The sequence below is a fragment of the Corvus kubaryi genome, unplaced genomic scaffold (genome assembly GCF_017639235.1).
Source record: "Corvus kubaryi isolate FWS band 111438036 unplaced genomic scaffold, C.kubaryi_AGA036_p1.0 split1-131, whole genome shotgun sequence".
NCBI classification, from domain to species: Eukaryota; Metazoa; Chordata; class Aves; order Passeriformes; family Corvidae; genus Corvus; species Corvus kubaryi.
Genome location: NW_024582073.1, coordinates 19,690,177 through 19,714,531, shown reverse-complemented (window position 1 = coordinate 19,714,531; position 24,355 = coordinate 19,690,177). Strand labels below are relative to the sequence as shown.

The 24,355-nt window shown below is 39.9% G+C and overlaps 1 protein-coding gene across 2 annotated transcripts in view; it reads right to left on the bottom strand.

The window, feature by feature from the left end:
* Positions 1-11,049: 11,049 nt before the first annotated feature.
* STK32B (serine/threonine kinase 32B) overlaps positions 11,050-24,355 on the bottom strand; it is a 162,475-nt gene continuing 149,169 nt past the window's right edge. For both annotated transcript variants that reach the window (XM_042053585.1, XM_042053584.1), the window contains exon 12: positions 11,050-12,630. In XM_042053585.1, the coding sequence (XP_041909519.1) occupies positions 12,492-12,630 (139 nt within the window). In that variant the 3' untranslated portion in view covers positions 11,050-12,491. The remainder of the gene's footprint in view (positions 12,631-24,355) is intronic.

The following is a 24,355-nucleotide window of genomic DNA, read 5'->3' as shown; positions in this document are numbered from 1 at the left end:
TCCCCTGTAGAAGAGATAAAACCTTTCTAGAAAATACTGCTGGTCTTAAAAGGAAAGAAAATCAGAATTTTTCCACTGAGTCTGCTAAAGTGCCTCTGGACTTCCAACCTATTCTTGTGGGCTCTTGTGCTAATCCTCCTTTTCCTGGCTCTCTCTATCTTTTTCCTGTTTTTCTACAACCATATCATAATAATATTTTTGTGTGTAAATAACTAAATCTGTCAAGAAGCCAGAAAAACAGGATTCCCTTTTTTCTTTGAGCTGGTAGAATTTTTTCAAGAGAACATATTCTTTCAGGTAATGAAGATTTGCAGAAATCTGCACTTTCCAAGGGAATATCTTGGTTTCCATGAAATGCGGAGAGGATCCTTTCCTACCAGCCTGTTCCCCACCTCCCTGAGTCCTGGCAGTTCATATGTGTCAGCTTTCCTGCCCTGTAGTTTTGGAACCACCAAAAGTCCCTGCTGTGAGAGTGCTTTGATTGTTTCAAGGCCTTCTTGTCCTGAAATAATGCTTTTGGAAATTATTTTTATGGGAGCTGGTGAGCTCTAATCATACAGTACTTCTTTGCTCTCATGTTTCCTCAGCAAGTCTGAAAGACCTGGCTCTTTTGCACAGACCTCTGTTCTCAGTGACTGTGTTTTCCCTATTTCCCTCTGTTTCTCCATGGGAAACTACAGAGGGGTAAGATATGCTTTGCTGGAAGATTCACATCATTTTATAACACCAGGGACAGTAGAAAATTAAGTCTCTGCAGGGGAATATGATCTACTGGGCAGCAATTCTTCCATCCATTGCACAAGAATTTTTTCTGGCCTGACAGATCCACTTTCACCCCAAACCCCTCCAGGCTGTTGCTTGTTGTGCTTTTCCGCCCCTTACTTACTCATCCCTGGACTCCTTCATCTGTGCTGCCTCTTCCTGGCCAAGGTCTGCCAGCAGTCCCAGGCTCCACATCTCTTGGTGTGTCTCAGCCTCCAGCCCAGTCTTCCTGTGTAATCTCCGAATGTAGCCTCTTCCCTTGCTTTTCTCTTCCTCTTTTCCCGGCTCAGCTTTTCAGCCCAGGTATTTTCTGTTCTACTTCACCACCACCACCACCTTTGCTCCTCCTCCAGGTACTGCTCCAGCTTTCTCAGTTCACAAACACATCACAGCAGCATTGAGTGAACCACATACCAAAGAAGGTTTTGATACAATTTTGGGTTTAGGTTTCTTAGGGTTTTACTGGATTTGATGCAAAATGCCAGTGGGAGAGGATCAAGCAAGATCTGTGACCTGTGTCCTTCTGCCCAGGTAGCTTGTAGTAGCTTGTTTTTAATTGTATACAAAGCATATCACAGGAATAGGATAAACTGGGATCCTGAGAGCTTCTTGTGGATGAGGCTGTAGAGCACTTGGCCTGGGTTTTACCCAAATCTTTAGACAGTGTAAACTTGGGGTTGTGCTCAGGTACCATGTGTGTTAGACTGTGCCTTTGCAAAAAAAGCCCAAACTGTGCTGTGATGATTTCTTTGCATCAGTTTGCAGTGTTGGGGTTAGCAGGTGAGAAAGGTGTTAGAGTGAAGGCAGATTCCTTAAAGGGAAGTATAGCAAAATACAGTTCTCTATCTTCCTTCTCAGCAAGGGGTGAGTGGAGAAAGCTGTATCTCTTGAAAATAAATCAACTCGAGCCATGTACCAGACTTGGTTAGAATATCAATCACTGAGTGGTTAAAACATGAAGTGGTAGCCAAGGGACCAAAACTATTTCCAGTATAAGTGATGTCTGTCTATGCATTTGTTCATGTTTTGTTTGTCCATACATCTGTTCATGCTTAGTAGAAAGCAAAGACTTGAATTTTTCGTTACCGGCCATCTTTCCTTCAGGTGGACTGTGGGAAGGGACATTTCACTTTTCTAGCAGACACTAGTGACTATTTAACAAGGTTGGTATCAGTCAGGATAATTACCATCAACATGTCAGAAGAAAATATTTTGATAGATTTCCATTCAGCAGCTTTTACCTTTTACCTTGAAAGTAGAAGAAAATGCTTCAGCTGACACTTGCTTTTATGTTGCTGCTTTGATCTTTCTGTGGAAATAGATCTATAATAGCACTAGTGACTTCCCTTGCTTCCTTTACATTGGAGACACCTTTTCAGTAACAGGATTTCATGATAAAAGAAGGACATAGTGCTCCTTATTCTGGGTCACTGCACATTCCTCTCTTTCCTCTAAATTTTTTGGATGGACTACCTCACAGGCTGGCTGAATGGTGTTCACTTGCCAATTTGTTTTTGCAGCAAATGGAATGAGTTTTCTTAGCCTTATGCACCCCATCTTCCTTCTGATACACACTTCTGTTCTTTTGGCAAAACAAAATTCTGCATGAGTGTTAATGAAGCCTCTTGCCAGTTGCATTTAGTGTAAAAAACCTATTTTTAAACTCACTCCATCCACTATGCCATATTCTTCATCCAACAAAAGGGATCATTCAATGTAGTTGTGTTCTGAATAATATAAATTCAAAACCAAGCCTCATTTCAGGATACAGATGTTTTAAATGTGCTTTCATGAAATGGTTGAACTTACATTAAAAAAATGTTTGTCATCTAAGAAAATTTGTCATCTAGTGAAAGACAAAACCAAAAACATACAGATATTAAGATTTGTTGAAGCACATAATTTTCTTCTAACTGATGTGGGAAAACCTGAAATACATCAAAGCTACCACTGAAATAGAATTCATTCTCATTTTAAAAAGATGGAACTGTGAAGCATTCCAGTCTCTTAGGATTCTGAGTTGCAGTTTGAATATTTTCATATGAATACTGATTAGAGAGCAGTAACTTTTTATCCTGTAGTTGATCTTGAGAGCAAGTAATATAGATGTGATACTTGAACAGAATGTATTTAGAGATTTTTTTACTTAATTTTATGTTGGTATTTATGAGGGTACAGCATGCATTGTGCTCTCCTTCAAGTCCTCTGTATAAGGACATTTTGTTTTCTTTCATAGCATTTGCCCCCCTGAATTGAAGATTCATAAAATAACCTGGGATTCCTCAGAGACTGGAAAAAAAAATAAGAAAAGAAAGATGTTTCTTTCTACTGTTCTACATTCCCCTAGAAGAACGTATTTTAAGTTCCCTGGACTTTGGAAAGTTTCAAACTGAAGTTTTCAATTTTCTGGATTACTTTTCTCAGTGTTAAGCTGTCATGGCAATTGCTGGTCTAGGAGTATGCTATCACTAGGACAACTGTAGAGGTGAGCTAGATGGAGACCTCATTACCTCAAGAAAGGTAGGACTTTTGAACAAGCACCAGTACCTAGGACTTATGTTACTGGTGAGCTCTGTGTGTCTGACAGAGCTGCTTGGGCCCTGCAGGGCTGTGAGGTCTCCCTGTGAAGTAAAAGAAAAGGGCAGGCTCTGAGCACGTGGTCCAGTATTTCCCTGGGCTCTGTGGTTTAGGCATCTAAATTCATGGCACTTGAATATTTTAGCCACTTCATTCTCTCATTAGAGCTACCCCATAATTCTGTATCCAGAAGATCCAGAAGGACCCAGCTAAGCCTGTTTCTAGAAAGGACTGCCAAAGATGATCTCACATCCCCACAGCAGAAATGGCATTCAGTATGGTTAAAGAAGACCTTTCTTTGAAGTACCAAGAATTACTGTCATTAAATCTAATAAATAGTTATTTTACTTGAAGATAAGACACGGTGGGAAGCAGAGGTGCTCAGTTCAGAGTTAAGTGGAAATTCTTGAGAGGAAGATCATCTTTAACACTTTGGCATTGAAAGTGGTAAAAAATGGAGAGATGCAGAAGGGAAGTTTAAAAAACTTGAGTGAATTCTGATGTAAACAGATAGAAATTTATCTGATTGCATGACAGAAAGCTCATCATGTGCAAGCTTGTTGCAAAAAACCCTTTTGCTATTAATACAGTACATCCAGATAACAATAAGCTCTTGCTGGAGCAACATAAATATGTTTAAATGCTTGTTTTATGTCTAGTCTTGCTGGTTTATGTTAAGCAAAACACCCATATTTGGGAAGACACAATTTAACAACAAAACATTATCAAATTCCAAATAGTTGGCCTGGGTGTTTTTTCTGTCTCCTAGAAGCTCTCTCCTCTCTCCAGCCCCCTCTAAATACATTTCTATCTTTTCTGGCAGGAAATCTGCATCTCTCAAATCCCTGGAGAGAAAGCAAGACTATTTTTGAACACACTTGTAGATGTGGCTGCATTACGTCTCATTATACTTAAGCACATTATTTAGGTTGGAAGATTGAGGCTTCTGCCATCCACTGACAGGAAAAATCTGTTTTCTATGTTATAACTATTATCGTATGTTTTCCTGTATGTTTGACTTGTCATTTGTAAAGGGATGTACATTCCAAAGCTGTTGGTGTACATGGGGCAGATGAACTAAGTATCTTTCCTTTTAAGTATAGATTAATATGTATATGCCACACAATGAGCATATCACAGTGTAAAAGATCACAAGGATGGCTGCATTATTTTAATGGAAAGAGTTTTGGAATAAATATCTTCAAGAAAAATACAAGCATATTTTCAGCAGGTAACACCTTTTAAATCTTGTAACATTCATTTGTGAACTGATTTAAACAGTTAATAGGAAGTGAGAAAAGTTTTTATTTGAAGTGTACCAAATGGAAAAGACTTAATTTGGTCTTCTCAGCTTGTACAAATGAACAGTCATTTTTCAAGGAGAAGAATACACTCAAATAATTGGTTCATACATATGTATGCTCTTCAAGAAAAGCAGAGCTATGTCCCTGCTATAGATACTGGCTCAGTAAACCAATAACCTTGGTCCTACCAAGGAGAGTGGCAGCACAACAGAGTGGAAGGTGAAAATCAGTATTGACACGGTCAAGGTGGGAAGGAGCAAGCTCAGGGAGTTTTAAACACCTTGCTGTAGTACAAATATGGTAAATCCATGCAATAAAATAGCTCAGAGCTTTGCTGTGCATTTAGCTCTTCAGTGCATACCCACACCCAAAAAACTCCTAAAAAGCTTTAACTCCCTTTTTCCCAAGACCCTACAGTATTATGAAACATGATAGTGTGAAGTACTAGCAACTTAAGGTATCTTAAATATGATAAGGCAGCCTCAGATCAATAACTTACAGTCCTGACAGGGCAATGGTAAACTGTCAGCACAATTCACACAGAAGATTTTCCCAGAGAGGGACAGCACAATGTCTTAGAGACACAGAAATCTTCATTTGTGTGGGAAAACTGAAAATACTGTGAGGGGAAAACACAGAAATATGTTTGTGGTGTGTGTTGCCAGGAGAATATTTGTGTTTTTAAAGAGGAGACAAATTACAGTGAGGGTAATATGAAGGATCCAGAAAAGGCTAATTGTCTGGACCTATTAGTCTTCAAAATAAAAGGAAAGTGGAATAAAAAACTGTTAATATGAAATGGTATTATTTTTAAAATACAGTTCCCCCAATTTGACCTGTAGGATTCAATATTGCTGCTACAAACTTTAGCAGATACTTTATCTTGAATAAAATAATGAGAAGAAGGTAATGCAAGTTAGTGCTATAATCTGAGAGCACACTGTCAGTTACATACATTTTCTCTGATTTCTCTGCCCAGACTGTGTGGTTGTTATGCCTCTCACTTGCAGAAAACTGAAGCTATGCCACTTACTCAAATAGCTGTGCCTATAAGATGGGCAAAACATTTCAGAAATCTCTTCAAATATATGTTAAAATACAAGATGAGCAGCCTTACTTTATTTTATTGGTTGTTCAGTATTAATGTGTACCTCTAAAAAATGTAACATTAAGCTCAATACTGAAGTAAGAGGAATGCTGGCTACAGGAAACACTTCAAAACACCGGTGGACTTGGTGGGGCTTCAGCAGTGTCTAAGCATTTCCAAGACTTTTAATTCCTGGAGTTTGTGACTCAACAGTAACAGAGTAGGTGGAAGACCAGGTCTTTTGGATGACAGGTCATCAGTGAGGTGGGGATTGGGGATATGTCTGGGGCTGGTGTTTGGCTGGACTTTGGGAGGGCAGTGATTGTTCTCTGTCAGTCAGGACGATGTTGAGCAGGGATGGATTTCTGTGCTGCAGTGTTCACAGATGTTTGCACCCCACACCTGGAGCAGTGGCAGGCCTTGAGGAAGGCAGAATTTATGGAGAACCATGCAGGGTCCTGTCAAGGGGGTGCAGGGTCTTGCCAAGGGGGTGCAAGCCAGCTCTGTTGACAGCTCTCATCCTGTTTCCATACTTTGTTTTAGCTCTCCACCTCTGCCTTCAGCTGGATTCTGCAGATGATCTGCTCAGCAGAAGTAGCCTTGTGTGTTCCCACTGGCCTGAGCTGAACCAACAACAAGGCACAGTTACAGCTGCTGGTGTCACTGCAGCAGGCTCTGCCAGCCCTTTCTGTAGTCTCCAAGATTGTAATGTCTGAGCATTTGGATATAAATGGGAACTTTATGGCCTTAAAGGAGATGTTGCACATAATTGAATGTAGAAAAATAATCCATAAATCTGCATTATATGGGTGCTCATTACATTTGTTAAGCTGATTTCACTGTTGCCTGCTGCCCTGAACTCTTTTTCCAGTTCATCCCTGGCTTCAAGGTGTATCTTGTAAAGCTAGTTCAGATTGTAAATTCATTGCAGTCGTGTCTGACCTACCTTAATGTGTGGATATAGCATTTATCATGATAGGACTCAAGACTTAGAGCAGACTTAGAGCATTTTCTCATTACTAATTAACCACAACAAAATTGCCTCCATACCTTTGCACAGAGGCTGGAGAATATTATACACACTACAAAATTGTGTAGAAAATACTAATTAAATTGTATAGCACTCTTCCAAGAGGGTTTTTTCAAGTACAAATTTATCATGGTGGGAAAATTCCAGGGCTGTATTATAGCACAATGGATAGTAAGAAACAAAAAATTCTCAAGAGCACTAGTTCTGACATAGTTTTGCCCATGAAAGTGTCTGTGACTAAATCTAATTCCATTTAAAGGGCGCTGATTTTACATAACTCTGTATTCTTGGGTATACATTTTAGAAGGACTTGAATTTTATGATTGTTTTCAGTTGTGTTTCTTTTAATGGATATTGAAAGTTACAGTAGTTTTTATATGTCTGCTTTATTGTTTATAATGGACTTAAAGAAACCCACAAACATTGAACATTGAAAGCTTTCTGCCCTATATTATAATTTTGATTCTCTGAGATGACTCATGAGGACAGTTGGGCAATTTTGTAAAAAAATGGTTTAATTGATTAGATACATTCCTCCTTTCCAATTAAAAAGGACAAAAAAAGGGAGTTTGTGACTCTGAGCCAATTTCATTGATGTATAGAGCATAGCTAATATCAGTCATTACTGAGGTTCTGATTGTACCATGTGTTTTCTCACAAACATGATTATAGGAAGTTCATTTGCATTGCTAAATGAAGGCTAAAAATACCAAAACATTATTCCCTGCCGGCCAGAGCATAGCTGATTCAATCACTAAAATACAGATAAACACAAGTAACTACTCTGATGAAAGCTGAGATGATGAAGCACAATGTGCATAAGAAATTAGTCATTTAGCTACTAGTATGCTCTCCAGTAGAAGAACACAAGGCCCTGTTTGAAAATCACACCAATATATCATGGAAGTTTTTGTGTGGTAGCAGAAGGATCTCTAAAAGCATTACATATCCCTCATTCAAAATTTATCACAGGACGTGTTGGTAGCACATGCTAAGGGTTGAACTGCAACTGATGTGTAGGAAAAAGTAATTCCTGCTTTCCCCAGCAGGACTGATGACTTTGGCTGCAGCAGGTGCTAGAAGTTGTTGTCCCTTTCGCTACGCTGGAAGGCAGAGTCTGAGCAGCCCAGCACAGCTGACAGGTGGGTCTTGCCTTCCTTTGCTTCTTAATCAGAGTCTGCATAGATGGACTCACTTTGTCATGGACGGAATCTGGGTCAAATATAGAAATAATGGAGATTACTTGCAGGACAGTGGCTTGTTCCTGGTCTTCTCTCGGGGCAGGTGCTAGAGCAGTGAGGCAGCCTATTATGTAGCTTTTTTTATTAATACACTTTGAATATCTCCTTGCTTTCCAGCTCCCACCAAAAGTGTAAATGTACCTGTCCAAAACCTCTAAGCTTCTCCTAAGCTGGCAGTCATGTTTTTCATAGCAGAAGTGTTGGCATACCTACCCATGTGCAAAACAGCCAAATGCTTTGGGTCTGATTCAGCCAACTTCAGCTCCTCAGTACACCCCATTACACCAATATTTAGGTTTAGTTTAAACTGTCAGAAATAAGTTTGAAATTGTGATCACATGTTCCTGCAAGCTGAAAACATCTAAATAAATGGAATGGATGGATCAGTGCCTATTATTTCCTCTATAATGTACTTAGCTGTCATTTTGAATAATGTACCAAGACCTATAACCAACCCTCCAATTCCCCCAAATCTACAGGAAAATCTTCTGGAAACATTACATTAATCATTTTTGTCAAGACTACAGATGAAAGGAGCCATTTGTGCTTTATGACAGTTGGTAATTAAACATTTACAGTACTGTGCCAATATTTAATACACAATGTAGAAGGAGCAAACTGAACAGAAGGTAAATCTGGCAGAGTTTGATGTGGAGTGATGCTGTGGGAATGTGCATGTATGATCAGAACTGCAACACCACAGAGCAAGAGGCACTGCAATAAACTGTGGTAGCAGCAAACTGCTTTTCCAGCTGTGTTAGACTTCTTTCTCTCTTCCCTGGAACAGAAATGAGAAAAAATATTTTTATCCTTTAAATGACTTGGTGAAACCAGATGGGACTTTGGGAGTCCAGATCACTGTCTGCTTTTGCAAGACAATAAAGTTGTATAGAATAAATGTGTCCCAAGGAGTTTCTTCTGATTTTATGACTGCCCTGCTTTCTTTTTGTTCTCCATCTCACTGAGTATATTGTAAAAACCTTCTATGTCTTATTTAGGACTTCCCTATTTTCATTTCTGCTGGAATCCAAGACAAGAGTATGTTTGTGTATTTTTTTTTCCTCTAATACCACTTCTGCACTTAAGGATGAAAACTGTTTAAACCTCTCTTACTCCCATTGAATAGATCACAAATTCTCCCATTTTTCATAAGGATTGGACTGCAACTTGACAAATTGTCTGTGCCATCACAAACAAGATTCATCTGACTAAATGTCAGTGCACAATGTGCATGTCCACATCTGGGCTGTGTGCACTGATGTTGTACTCCATGGAGGCAGAGCCACAGGGAGAACCATCTGCTAAAACAGACAGTCAAGACAGGGAAAGTGCACCACATCCTAAAAGCATTTTTTTTTTTTTTCATCTCTATTTTTGAGCCTGGATCTGGCTAATTCATTTTTCTTATGTCTAAAGTAGGACAGACAAGTCTCAGCCAAGCATTTCTCAGGCGTGTTCCCAGGCTCTGTGACTTCACTTGTCATATGTGTTCTGGCCCCACAAATCATATTCTATTAAGAATAACCTCTCTTCATGTTCTTCTGCACCATTATCAGAGCTTCCCAAGGCAAGACAGATCCTTACAGCTATGTTGGTTGAAAGAAAAGATGAAATAAGAGTGTAGGTGTTCCAGAGAGGTGGTGGAAGCCCCATCCCTAGAAGCATTCAGGGCCATATTGGATGGGGCTCTGAGCAACCTGATCTAGTTGAAGGTGTCTCTGCTCACTGCAGGAGACTTGAACTGGATGACCTTTAAATGTCCCTTCCAACCCAAACCATTCCATGGTTCTTTGATTCAATATTGGGTCTCCATGGTATAGCTGAGGGCATTCACTGATCTGTGTAATAAGTTGACATAAATAATTATATGTAGCATAAGGTACAGCTTGCAGTCAGTGGAAGTGCCATGGACTACGGATAAAGCTGATTGGTGCCATGATTTCATTTTTTTGCAAGCAGTACAGTTGTTTGAGAAATGATCATGTGGCCACAAGCGTGAAATTAAAGTGTCTGAGCGAGCTTGCATTCATGCACAATACTCTGTGCAAATATATTTAAGTAGATGCAATCTATTGAATAACCAGGCTCCTCTCAAAAACAGCTTAGTAAAGCACTGGCAAAGACATCCAGCAACAGCCAGATCGGACTGCAAATATTTGGTAGAATCCTGCTACTAATTAAATTCTGTCTGCAGTAAACTCCTCCAATTTTTGATGCAGTCACCGATGATCTTCTTGCATATGTAGATCTTCCATTCTATAAACTTCTCATTCTATAAGCCCAGGTTTCTTGGGGGCTGTGTGTGCATTAGCTGGCAGTGCAGCTGGACAGGAGGGGCTCTGCTGACCTGACATCCACATGAGCTACATTTGGGGAAGTTCCATCTCAGATTTTCTCTTACCTGTTCCTGTGGTCTACAGGCCCAGGGCTGGGCAGATGGCAGTAAGTGCTCTCTCGGAACACATCTTCTGACTTTGTATCCTCCAAAAAGCCTCTGATTTGGGTGCTGCAATAGGTACTAAAATGCAGTAAGGCTGTAAGGTTGAGACATTCACTTCAAAAATGCCTTCCTAGCCTCAGCTAAGGTGCTAGCACAGTGGCATCCTGTGTGGTTGATGTACAAAATCACCCGGAGTAACTCTTCTGCTCAAAATAACTGTAACCACAGAAAAAGAATAAAATGTGCAATTGCCTTTTTTCCCCATGTTTTCCAGCTGGAAAATTTTACATGGAAAATCTCACTAAATTACTGGTTCTCCTTATAAACGCTCTCTGTCTCTAATCTATATCGTCTGATACATCATGGATCTTGCAAAATTTTGCTTACGATATTTACCCAGTAACATTAATCTCTGTAGGATTACTTAAATAAATAAAAGATTTTCTTTCACATCCAGATCGAGGTCCAGGATCATAATGAATTTTGACTGGAACAGAACAACAGGTGTTTCCAGAAATTATGTGAAATCTTATCCCCTTCGGTCATTCCCAAGGGAAACCAATGTCAAGAAAAAAAAAAAAAAAGAAAAAGGTCATTATAAGAAAGGATGGATATGAAACAGTTTATTCTGGGCAATGAAATCTGTCCTCTTATGACCAGAAAAATTCTGCTCCTTTGCTTGATCCTATGATTATTCCAGTCTATGACCAAATTAAGCAAGTAGACCAACATCATGCTCATGACAGACATAAAATCTTTATCTTTGTACATTTGTAAACTGCTTGTTGTTGATAGGAACACCATTTCGTGGAGCGATAAAAATCTGTATTTGCAAAAAATTGTGACCAAAATATAACATGAAACAAAATTTTAAAATATATTCAATTACAAAGAACTTTGTAAAAGATAGAATGGGAACAATGCAGTAAAAATAGATTATTTCAAATGTTTTTCACTTCCAAAAACCTTACTTATTTTTAAAAGGCTGAAATGAAATTTGCTTGCAAGTGGTAACCCTTCAAAATAGAAGCACAATAGGAGAGAATAAACATGCATTTATTATCAAAATGTGGATGTACAAGTTGCAAAATGCCATAAATGTTTGGAATTTTGGGTGCTGTTTAAAATAAAAGGATTTCATGTCAGCAATATTTTGACTAAATTATGTTTCTTTCTATTCAAGATAGTTTCATCCGGAATAGATCCGTGAAAATAGAGACACATGTAACTTCTTCACATTTTATAACAGCTAGCTATGGATCTGAGCAAATTCTTAATGTTTTTAGCTCTCCTTACTAACTCTGGCTCAGTCAGCCTATTGGTACAAAGAAAAAGGTCTTTCTTTACCATGGTTAGCATACATAACTAATGTGTCTGATCTTGCATCCACTAAAGTCACTAGCAAAACTTTGACTTGGCCAGGGTCACATCTTTTACTACAAAGCAGAACACAGGATGTTAAAGAACAATGTGAATACACTCACACTGCAACATTTTCAATGAGTTTCAGGTATTTAAATGAAATTATTCAGTGTTTGGCCCATTTGACACTACATTCATGTATTTACATCATGTACATCTGTTATAAACTCAACAGCAGGTGCTTAGAAACAGCTGTGTGCAGCAGTTTCACAAAATTCCAAACTGGACCATTTTAATTAATGGAGGGATTTGGGGTAATGTAAAGCCTTCAAGGTAAAGCTGGCCCCAATATAATGTTGTCTCTTGCAAATATCCAGGAATGTGGCAATCTTTGAGAGGCTGCCTAATGAATTGTTTCAAGTTTTCTTCCAGGATTTTGAAAACAAAAGTCACACTTACTTAAAAAACTGTATTTTGTTGCTGATGGTCATTTTTCCAGTGGCAGATTCAAGAGCAGAGTTGTATGTGGAAAATCTCAGCCAGTGTGCTGTGTGGGTTTGTCCTTGGTCGGGGATCCGGCTTTTGGAGGGGTCAGGTGTCCCAGGACCCAAGGGGTGCAGAAGAGGGGGGGTGCAGAGAGGACCTCCCCTCCCGCTGCTGCTGAGGAAGCGTGTGGGGCCGTGGCTCACTAACTGCTGCAGCCTCTGGTGCAGCCGTGTCCCAGCAAATTGTTGTTCCTCCCGTCTTGGAGTTTCTCATGGCTCTGAAGGGATGCTCTGCTGTCAATGCTGGAAGTCTGTCCACTTTGATCCTGCTGTCTTCTTAATCTGCCAGAGGTTAAAAACATTGATAGAGCTGTCATGTGCAGGTAGCTGTAGCAGAAGGACAGCTGCTGCCTGCCCTGTGGATGGCCACGTACACCTGGGTATAAAACAGATTCCTGCAGCATTTCACCCGTATTAACTGCTTGAGCTTTATAGCTGCCATTTCCTCTAAACACTGATGATTGCTTCCTCCTAAATATGTGAAGTTAGGTCTTGGACAAATCCTGCTCCACTTCAAGCCTACCATAAACAGCCAGCAGAGGAGAGTGCTTTCCCTGGCTTTAGCACCTCTGCTCAGGCTGTAGCTTGGTAAAACCTCCAGGTAGCTGGAGGCTGATGAAAGCTGTTGACTGGGCACACAACAGCTGCTCCCCTCTGTTGTCCTACAAAGTTATCAGTGACCTTCATCAGTAAAAGAGAAAAAAACCATGAGATGAAAGCATATTCAGTACTCCTCTTGTAATTACTTCATATGTTATCAAAGCCTCATAAGTGGTTTCAAGCAACAATGGCAACAAAATCCTATGTTTAAAGACTGCAACATTATCTTTTTTTGACATCACTTTCTAGAGAACAGCAACAGCCCTAGAAGCATCTGCAGTCCTCACCAACTGTGTTATCATAGAGCTTCTCAGCATTTCTGCTCAACAGTGGTAGCAGTCTCTGTGATTTTACTGTGATTCATGTCATATTCAGTGTTTTCCTCCAAACACTGTGTAAATACTTTCAGGAGAGATGGAAAGACTCACAGGGAAGCTACATGGTAGGGACCATTTTTTTTTGAAGCATGGACAGCTACTATTTTGAAGGAACTTTTCTCTGACTGCTTCTTTTCTCAAAATGGGAAATAGTACTCCTGAAAATGGCACCAAGACTTGGCACCAGAGACACGATGGAAGAGCTCTTTGGTACAGTGATTATAAAAGGTATATATGCTATACTCCAAAAAAAACCCAGCTTTGAAAGTAATATAGAATACCTAGAAAATAATCATTAATGGAAAAGGATGAAAAAATCAAATTTAAATGATCAATTTCAAATCCTTAAATACTTCCAGGTGGCGTAAAGAATATGGAGACACCATAGTGAACACTCAGAAGAGAATGTGAATGGATATGAAAATACTTTAATTAAACAGAGGACTAGAGGAGGCTATTAAAGCAAAAAATATGGGAACACTGTACAAAAACTTAAGTTTAAAAGGGCAGACACATTAAATGAAAAGCTGTAAGGCAGAATGAAAACAACAAATCAGAGGAACAAATTTCTAAGAGCATTTACCCTAATGGTGAATTTTTTCAATTGCATCAGAAATCCAATGGTTACCATTGAGTCTAGAGGTCAATGTAGGATTTATTAGAGGATAGCACAGAAGATACGAGTCCCCAGCTGAAAAGCCTATGAATTATCTTCACTAATGTCCACAACAAACGCGCTTAGGAAGATTCCTTTCCTTATGACAAATTTGTCCATCATCTCCAGTTAAACCATCAGTGAAAGAGCTTTAGAACCTGTTGCTTAAATTAATGTTGGCAAAGCATCAAGACAATGGATTTTCACCCAAGGACTCTAAGAAAATTATAATTTTTGCACAGCTGAATGGAGAGTGTAACTTATTCTTCAAACTGTCTTGGCACCGTGGAAGACAGCAAATTTGATGACTTAGTTTTTTTGTTGGTTTGGGGTGTTTTTTGTTTGCTCGTTGGTTTGGGTTTTTTAACAAGACCTTCAAAAAAGATCCAAGAGACTACCAGGAGAGCAATAGAGCTCGACTTGAGACTTGAAACATCTCAGGATCTGAGCTACTGGTACAAGACTAATGTGTTTGTAGGCATCGAAAGAAAAGACTACAGTGCTTGGAAACTCATGTTGCAAAGTGTGGGTGGCAAACCTTGCAAACTGCTAAATAGTGGAGTGAGACAAATTTTGGCTCTATAGAGATCTGAGGAATCATTGCATTGGTCTAAGACATGCAGGTGCTTTCTCCCTGAAACTGTATATTTCCTTTGTTTGTAGAAAGCTGAAAAAGAAGGCAGTTACTGCACTGCTCAATTTAAAAGGAAAATAAGAATTCTCTCAATAACAACATGAAGCAAGAAAACACCAATTTTTTTTTTTTTTTTCTGAGAACCACTCAAACTGGCACAAAGGCAGCATGCATGTAAGGAGGACAGTGTAAAAAGGAGAGAAATAAAACCCATACTGAGTTCAAAAGATACCTCTGGCCAGGCTCAATTTTTTCACTCTCTACAGAGGTGGTTAATAATGGTGATTTATTTCCATTATTTTCTTTTATACTGTTCCTACTCCCCAGGTCTACTATTGAAACAGAATATGGGGATTTGGAAGTGCTAAAGAAATACATTGTTTTAGCAGTGCTTCATTGAATTCCCTTTTCAGACATTTTCTGTTTCTGTATCTAGATTCACTACCCATATTTCAAACTATCGAAGTAAGCAATAGGTTATTAACCTGATGAGGAGGTAAAAAATTAACTGGTATTTAACTATTTAATAATTTATCAATAACTTTATTAAGTTATTAAAATTACATTAAGTATTTCACTCTAGGGGTTTAGTTACTGTGGGCATACAAAAACCTGCTTACCAATGGTCTCTTGGGGCTGGGGAATTGGACTAAGAATCAGAAGATTTTTATTCTGTTTCCACCTCTGTGGACAAATTGCAGCACTTTTCTGTGTCTCAGCTTCTCTCATCAGCTGTCAAGGCAGCTGCTGTCTAAAATGATGGAAGCTGAGAACTTTGTGTCTCTAAGTACTGCTCTGTGTCTCACAGGCCTGAATGAAACAGGGAATTACAGTCTGGTCTCTGTGATTATTAGAAAAGAAGGTGGTGTGTATAATCAAGAAAAATGTAATTATACTGCATGTGTAATTATGCATGTATGCATTACTGAATATATAAAAATACAAAAATAAAGAGAAAAAACTGGCTAAAAGCTAGGATGGAAAATAAAATCTTGAACTGAAAAAGACTGCTACAACTATGGCAGGCCAGAACCAAAATCACAAACATTTAATGAAACCCAGTAGCAAACTTGGGAGCACTAGGGAATTGCTTACAGCTCAGCTTTGTTCTCTAGATGAAGAAGAATATTGAAGTTTGTCTTTAGGCTGCTTAGTAGGATAAGTCCAATGACAACGAATGAGAAGTTGCAGATTCAACATAACTGTCAAAATTGCAGATTTGCTAAGAATAAGGCCTCCTCCCAAACCACTGCAGTTTCAGAAAAAATAAAATAAGGCAATTGGTTTGTATTTCTCTCTAGCTCAAAACTGCAGACTCAGGTCAAGACACAAAGAAATGTGTGTGCACAGTCTCTTCAGTTAAAATATTAGACAGTTACAGAAGTGAAATTTCTCTCTTTTTGGTGCATTCTTGATTCTTTGGTGTCAAACCCGGAGCACTTTTCTGTCAGATGTTCTCAGCTTTTAAAAAATGTGAGTACCTTGACATGTTTCCTGTAATCATGGCAAAATAAATGCAGTCTGGGCCATTCTGTTCAAAAATGTCTCTAGTGCAATAAATCACTTGTAGGAAGCTGCTTTCCAGTGAATGACTTATCTTGCCTTTAAGCTGATGCAGCGACAGGCTGTGATAACTGGATAAAGGCCCAGGGAGAATGAATGGCTTGACAGAGACTTTGTGGTGGATCTGAAGCAGGTTCAGATGTTCCTATGCTGAATACTATTGGCTAAGAATAAATAATAAAATGGCCAGCTATGAATGAAAAAGTGAACAAGTGGTTCTAGTGGACAGTCATATGGAACAAAAAAAACCTGCAGCGAAAGGAGGATGAAAATGAGTTTGAACAGTTTCTGTTACATTTATTCCATGACAGTTCTGTGCAAATACATAAGTAGTCTCAGAGGCAATTATGCTGAGTGCTTCTGCTGAACCAACAAAGAGTTTTCCTTCCCTTCGCCATCGATCTGTGCAATATTGCTAGTGTGTGACACTGCGCACTGCACAGACTCCTCTCCAGCAGCGAGGAAGAAGGAGGCTGTACCAGCCACTACAGGAATGAAGCAAGAACAGTAACGGAACCTCCAGTCAAGTCTTGCCTTTGTCAGTATTTCTGGTAAAGAGGAAGAGCCTGTGTGAGCCATGAATTGCTTTTTAAGGTTCTCATTTTCTCAATACTCAGATATTACAGTAACTTTCCTGCAGCATTGATTTCTGATGCTGGATCTTGAATCTGATATAGATCAGTGGAAGGGAATTCAGAGGAGAGGGAAAAATTCTAGGTCCAAAACTGCTATATCAGTACAGAGCAATGGCATCAGGCTTTGCAAAACATAGTTGCTGTGTTTGACAGCCATGCAGAGGCTGTTACACTGCCTGTCACTCATCTGTTTGCTCAGTGCATGGTAACACCTTTGTGCAGCTGATGCACTCCTCAGTGGGCCTTGCCAGGCTGTCAGGGTGAAACTGAAGCCTCAGAACTACAAGGAGTTTCAAAGGGTGAGCCTGCTCTCAGCAGCCATTGAGAGGAGAAAAGAGACCTTCTACTGGCAAAAGAGACCTCAAGCCAGGCAGAGCTGCCCCTCCTCTGAGACTCTCACACTTACCACATCGTAAAGGAAACTCTTTTGACTATGGAAAATCTGCAAGTGAGTTCGCCAATATTGCAAATCAAGTGTCCTAGGTGTGGAGGAAACAGAACAGTCTGAGTGGGCACTGGATTTGTTTTGCCTTTTCTATATTTAGCATTTTACCTTGGTCTCTTGATATTTCAAACACTTTGCTGGAGAAAATGGATGCTTTGCTTTTGGTTTGGGGGAAAGAAGAGCTTAATAAAATGAACTTTAGAAACTGTAGTTTTATTGTAGGAAAAAAAGCCTATTAATGACAACTTTTACATCCCTTGGGATAAGTCCTGAGGAGTAGATAAATCTGTGGAATATTTATCCCAGTTATTTTTCACAAGGGAGGGGGTCTGAGATCAGAAGAGATGAGGCATGTCTATGCTGGCTTTTTGAAATTCATGAATCCTGGAGGACAGTTTGCTAAATAGTCAGAAAACCATCTCAGTTGTATGATTTAGCATCTACACAGAAGTAATGCTGATGGCTTGTGCAGATGGCCTTGCTATAAGGCTAATTCTGAACACATCTGAATCAGAGACTGATCTGTCATGAGGAATGACTGTGCTCAGGAAGGAACTGTTTCATCTACATGTGTCTGAGCATGTCATGTGTTTTGTCTACGAGACCACAGATACAGAAGTCACGAGGAGATTTTAAAAACGCAGTGAATGTCCTAATGTCCAAATCCCATATTTTTAGAATGAGTTGGCAAATAACACAGCACTAGAAACTTTTCATTCTCAATAGAAAAGATCTAGCAATGACATTTTCTGAAGGACTTAAAAGAAGCCAGAAAGGGACAGAGATAGGCACTATTTTGTTATATCCTGGTCAGAGAAAATACAAACGTGAAAGTTATGCCATATAACTAAAATAGCTGAATATTATAATGTTGAAAAACTTTCATCCAAATAATTTTTACAGGGTGGTACAATTCTGTAGAGGGACTCCATAAAGTAAGAAGATCCCAACAGTAGCAATGTCTCGCAGGGATCCTGTCAGAGCTGGGGACACCCAGCATGCCCAGCCAAGATGGGAGCAAGTTGCCGAGATAGCCAAGGATGGAGTAAGATATCTCAGCACTGAGGGCAGGCAAGGTGTCAGTTTTGTACCCACTACTCTTGCCCACTGTTTGTTTCCAATTTCAATTTTTATTCATTGTGGTAATGATGCATCCAAATTTGTATGCAAACATAACCAAAACAGGCCCAGAAGAATAAATCACAAGTGGTGAACACAATTTCTTTCACAAGGTGGTGACTCTTTAATTATTCCCACACCACCACTGCCTGTCCCTGAACACAACTAATTAGTTTGAGTGATAACTAAGCACTGTTTCACCAAATGGTTCAGAAATTGCTTCCTAAGGAAATGGACGTAGTTAGCAGCTGTTACTGAAACTGGCTTCAAGGCTTGGTTCCACACAAAAGAAAGATGAAATGCTCAGCCCAAATAATTTGTAAAATTTGTGGCAATCTGGAGCTCTGTGAACCAGATCCCCACCCATCTCCTTTATTTCCAGTCAAAAGGTATAAAAAGGAAAACTTAATGCGACTTTGGAGTCTAACTGTGGCAATAAGATTTGCTTACTGTGGAATAAGTACAGACTATATCCCTGTGTTGCTCACATTTTTAAGTGTTTTTATGCAGAGAAACATGTTCTAGAAAGAACAGAAGGATTTGGACTGTGAGGATTCGAAAGGACTCACACTGAGTGTGATACAAAATGTAACCAGAAAGCTGCTGGGCAGCTTGGACTTTACACCTTGGTATAACCCTCATGAAAGGGGTCTGTTTTGGTTTACATCTCTGCCTAAATAATAAGTGTTCAGTAGTAAGCAGGTGGTTGACAGGTGGAAATTAACAATGTTGGTCATGCCAGCTCATTTTCTACATCAGCTCACCCAGCAGCCCCAAAAGGACTCTTCCCTCAGCTTGGCACTGAGGAAAAATGTTCACAGCAGCCACAATTTCTCACGCTTTACCTGGAAAAAGAGTCACTTCCCCAAAGTCATGCAAAACCTCATCATTTATAAAACCCCTGTCTAAGCTTTATAGCAGCTCATGCACTTCAGTAAAGTGGACATACTACAAAAACAGGGCAAGTTTTTGGCAGTAAAATGTAGGTCCTGCAGTGCACACACGTCTTTTCAAAAATAATGGGCTGTATGCATGTGCATCTCATACTCCACTTTGAAAAATTCACCCATTATTTTTCTGACATCATTTTAACATCAGCTGCAGGCAATGATTGTGGAAATACTGATAACAGAGCATGATTTCTGGGACAATAAGCAGCTTGGCTTGTCGTCTGGTTTCCTCTGTCGGGAATAAGAATGGACTTTGATACACAGCCACTTAATAATTTTCTGCCTGCATGTTTTAAGGTTTCTCTTATAAATTGGTCCTTGCTGTGTTCTACTTTTTGTAAAAATGGAAGAAGCTGGCAGTACTTTACGATTGTAAATGAGCGTCACGCTTTCTCTTACATCTCCTTTATTCTGCTTACTAGTTCTCTTCTGCCAAGATTTCATTCAACTATACTTTTTAGTGAAAAGGTGAAATAAAGAAGGAAGAAGAGCAAAGGATCCTGATCAAGTTATTTTTTAACTGAATAAGCATATGAAGAAGAGTATTCTTACTTTTCAAAACAAAGTAGCCAGAAAAGTTATCATAAAGGACTGAAAATTCCTAGATTTGCTTTCTTTCTTAAAATGTTAGCAAAAGTGAGCCTATAAGTTTATCAGAAGTTCAGACAATTTGCTTAATTTACACTTCCATCCATAAAGAAGAAAATAGTAGCTTTGCTCAGTGTAAATCTTAAGGAGCAGTCAGGTCTACCCAAATCCTATGAAATTCCCCAACTTGAAAAGATGTGCTCTAATTTAATAGCAACATATAGCAGAAATAATTGTTAATCCTCCTTAAGATTGAGTTACCTGGTAACCTGAACATCTGACAATTTATTCATCCACTTCCTATTCCCCGGTGGTACCTGGGAGGGCTCTCATGACAGGCAGCAAATAGAGCACTGCATGGGAATGCAATTCCTGTCTTTTAGACATCAGTTCCATTTGCTCCTGAAGATAAGGATCAGTGCCTGGGAGCTGAGTGAGTGGCACAGACTGCCTCACACCCTTATGGCTAATCTCTAACCTGCAAACCAGAGTTGTTGGATTCCAGCTGCCTGTTGGGCAGCCTTTGGTCTGTGATAACCCCTGATGCATGAAGGGAATTGCTTCAAAGAGTGATTTTAGCCTGGGAAAAATTATGCCAGGGACCACGCTAACAATGGAGCAGTATGGCAGATTGCCTGTGTACTGCCTATGAAAAATAGGCAGAAAACAGCAGTGAAGGTGGAAAATGCAGGATAAGAAAAAAAAGGAGTGGAAATGGAGGAAGGAGAGTTAAACACTTTAGAAAAGAGGACGGATTCAAAAGAATCCCAGCTGTGGGCATCTTATTAATTAAACTAAGTAATTATATAGCCAATTGAAACTGTCCCAAAAGACAGCTGTATATAGCTAATGTCCTTTTTGGTTTGTTTATTAAAAATTCTTTTTTACATGTAGCAGAGGAGCAGAAAGCATGGGAGAGTTGATAGTGGGCTTTTCTTTCATTTGGCCTCTGCACAGAGTGATCTCAGAAGTCTTTTCAGGAAAACAGAAATCACTGGAAAGTGTATGAATTTTCTAATCATTTCTGAGTAAACAAGGAAGGCACACTCTTGCTCTGTGTCAGAGGAAGCTTGGGGCAGACCAGGGCAGACTTATGGAGCTGCTGAAGCAGAGACAACACTCATCACTCAGCCACATCAAAGCTGAGTCACAAGACTCCAAAGTGAAAATTAGTCTGTAAACTCAGATCATTTCCCCTTGATCTGGAGTTTGTGTAGAGAACCGATGTGTGCAGAGCAGCCTTAAATGAGACACAACCCTCCCCACTGTCTGAGTTACAGCAGGTGTGTGTTTTGGGAGACCTGGGTCCAAGAAGCAACTCCATTGAACCACTAGCCAAGAGTGGATGTCATGAGTCTTTGACACTTCCTTGATAATGTTTACAGCTATGGCTTGCTTGTTCTTGGCCTCCTGCCCCCATGGCTATGGACATACACTCAAATGCAGCTGCCCCACAAGCGATGCTTGGTGCTGCATGAGATACCCTTGATTACCTGACACAGAGAGAGTGGTCAGACCACAGAACTCCTGTGCCTGTGGAACTGACATTTAGAAATGATCTGAACTCTCAAATGTGGGATGGATTTTATGCCAGCTAACTGTAGACAACTGAAAGATTAGTTCAGATTCTCTCTACAGGATAAATAGAGTCACTAACATAGATTAATTTCTTCTGGTCTAAGTAATCTAATATATGTGTCACAGATCAATCTTGGGAGATACAAGTCTCTCCTCACTGAGTACTAAAGGAGCTTAAACTAAATAAATTATTTTAAAATATATTAATTTAAAGGGATACAGGCTTGTTGCACCTCTAGAAAAACATATATGCCTTCCCTCTTTGAGAAACAGATTCAAGGCCCTTCCTGTCTAGTGGCTTTACAAGCTCACCACACACTGCACTGCTTATCAGAGCCAATTTACTTCTGGATTAGAGCTAATTTGCACCCACACTGTTCAGGCGTGCAGAAATTGAATGGTCCCATCAGCCTGTAACACAGCACATGCTGATAAACTCTGCCAAGAGCTGGGTAATGAAATCACCAACGAGAACAGGGTGCAATTGCCTGCTCATCCATGCAGACGTGCCTGTAGCGTATCCAGGCTCTGGCTCTGCCAGCAGTGGCTTTTCTGCATGACTTGGGCTATAACTTGAAAAATACTTTGTCATCTAATTCCCATTTATTTCAGATATCTCTGAAAAACCTTGTGTACAGCCTGTGGGGTAGGAGTTGTTCTGTGTCTAAGCACTATTTAACTCAGTCAGTCTTTGACCCCAAACATGTTCTCTTGGAACTGAGTGCTTTGATGGAAAGAGTCATAACGTCAGGTCTGTTTTCCTAATACACCATGGCGTACGTGTTTTGATAGCTCAGTAGACTACCAAGTAATTATTCAAATAACTGTATTTTAACTCCATTTAAATTTAAATTAATGATTTTCAAACTAAAAGTTACGCTTTATTACAGCTGAATGTAAAAAATAAAATGTTGGGGGAAGTATCCCCATGTAGCCCATATATCTTCTTTTACCACTGACACTCATGACATTTACTCCCACCTTTTCCAAGAATCTTCAGGGAAATATTCTTAGAGTTTGGATAATTGATTCAGGTTGATGGTTCCTGCTGAGTAATTACACTCAGTAAATGGCTGTGAATATAATTTTCTATCAACCAACAATTTATAATCAAACCTAATGGGTTCAGGTGCACATACAGCATGAGTGACATGTGAAATACCAGTGTGCAGAAGGCAAGTGAAATATTGTACTGGGTGCTATAGGATGTTGACATTCATTGTCTTGAGATCTCAGGTTTATCCTGGGATTTGATGAAGCAAAATAAGTGAAGACATGAAGTAAATAAATGAAGACTTCAAATGATGTGCAGTCATTTAAGAAAATGTGACTAAACCAACTGATTAACACTAACATTAAAGCCAGGTTCAGACAAGTGAAATAGGTGTCTCTTAGAAGTGGCCTATTGTCTGTTCAAGGTGCATCCTAAACAATGTCTGTCTTGTTCAGCCACATTTTTAAATGTGAACAAGTTTTTCTAGTTTAAGTATCTTTGCAGATCCACATCTACAGGGAACAGGAAAGCAGTTATGAAATTTCCCAATAATATACTGGGTTTTAGACTTTTTGGGATGACAGGGAAAAGATTTTCTTTCTAGTTAGCCAATATCCAGTTTTAAGACCATAGGCACCTGTCCACAAATAAAGATATTTCCCGGTGTGGGCCAAAACACATTTTCAAGAAAGGCATTAATTTCCTAGCCTGCCTTTGGTGTGTATCCTGCAGGATGTTAGGCTCACCCTTTTGTTCAGCTGCCAGCAGATGGACAGACCACATGGAGGTCAAGGGACCCACTCTGTAGCAGTTTATGAAGAAATGCAGCCTGTGTGAGGAAACTCACATTGGAGCAGGAGAAGAGTGTGAGGAGGAAGCAGCAGCAGAGACATGTAATGAACTAACTGCATTCCCCATCCCCATGTGCCCCTGTCATGGAGGAGGTAGAGGATTTGGGAGTGAAGTTGAGCCCAGGAAGAAGGGAGGGGTGGAGGGAAGATGTTTTTAAGATTTGCGGTTTATTTCTTACTATCCTGGTCTTATATTTATTGGCAATAAATTAAATTAATCTTCCCCAAGCTGAGCAAATTTTGCCCATGACAGTAACTGGTGAGTGATCTCTCTCTCCCTGTCCTTTCCTCAACCCATGAACCTTTTGTTGTATTTTCTTTCCCCAGCCCAGCTGAGGAGAGCTGTGATACAGTGACTTTGGTGGGCATCTGGCATCCAGACAGGGTCAACACACCACTAAAGTCAGTCTGGCTCTGCCTAATTATTTAGACCTGACAATAAACATTCTCAGGCTGGCATATGCATCTGGGAGTAGGCAGGTTCAGCCCTACCCTTCTCACAGCGCCAGACTTCCAGGAATTAAAGGCTGTGAGTTGCCAGGGAGCAGCCACAGCCTGCACTCACCTCTCTGCAGGCTCATCTCTCTCCACCTATTTCTTATGCAAGATTTCTCTGCTCCAGTCCAAAACTTAGCTTCACATGAAGTCTGATTAACTGTGGAGCTCCTTCCTCCCCTGAAGGTGGACCCCACAAAAGGAGGCTGAGCCAGGAGTTCACCTGTGGTTGCACAGCATAACTTGCAGCCTTCGGTTAATCACCAAATCTCCCTGCACAATGTGTGGGAAAGGTGCTGCCTAACACAGGGATCCCCAGAAGCCACTCTACTGAACATCATTCAGGTTAGTCACTAAGGTGCACCCACAGCAGAAGCATGTATTGTGCCCCAGGTGGGACACAGGAAAATTACCTCCACATGGGAGGTCTTCCCAGGGGATGGGGGATGTGTCCTGGAACACAGCAATGGACAGTCTGAATCTTACCTAAATCTTTTACTGACCTAAGTCTGCATTTCTTTTC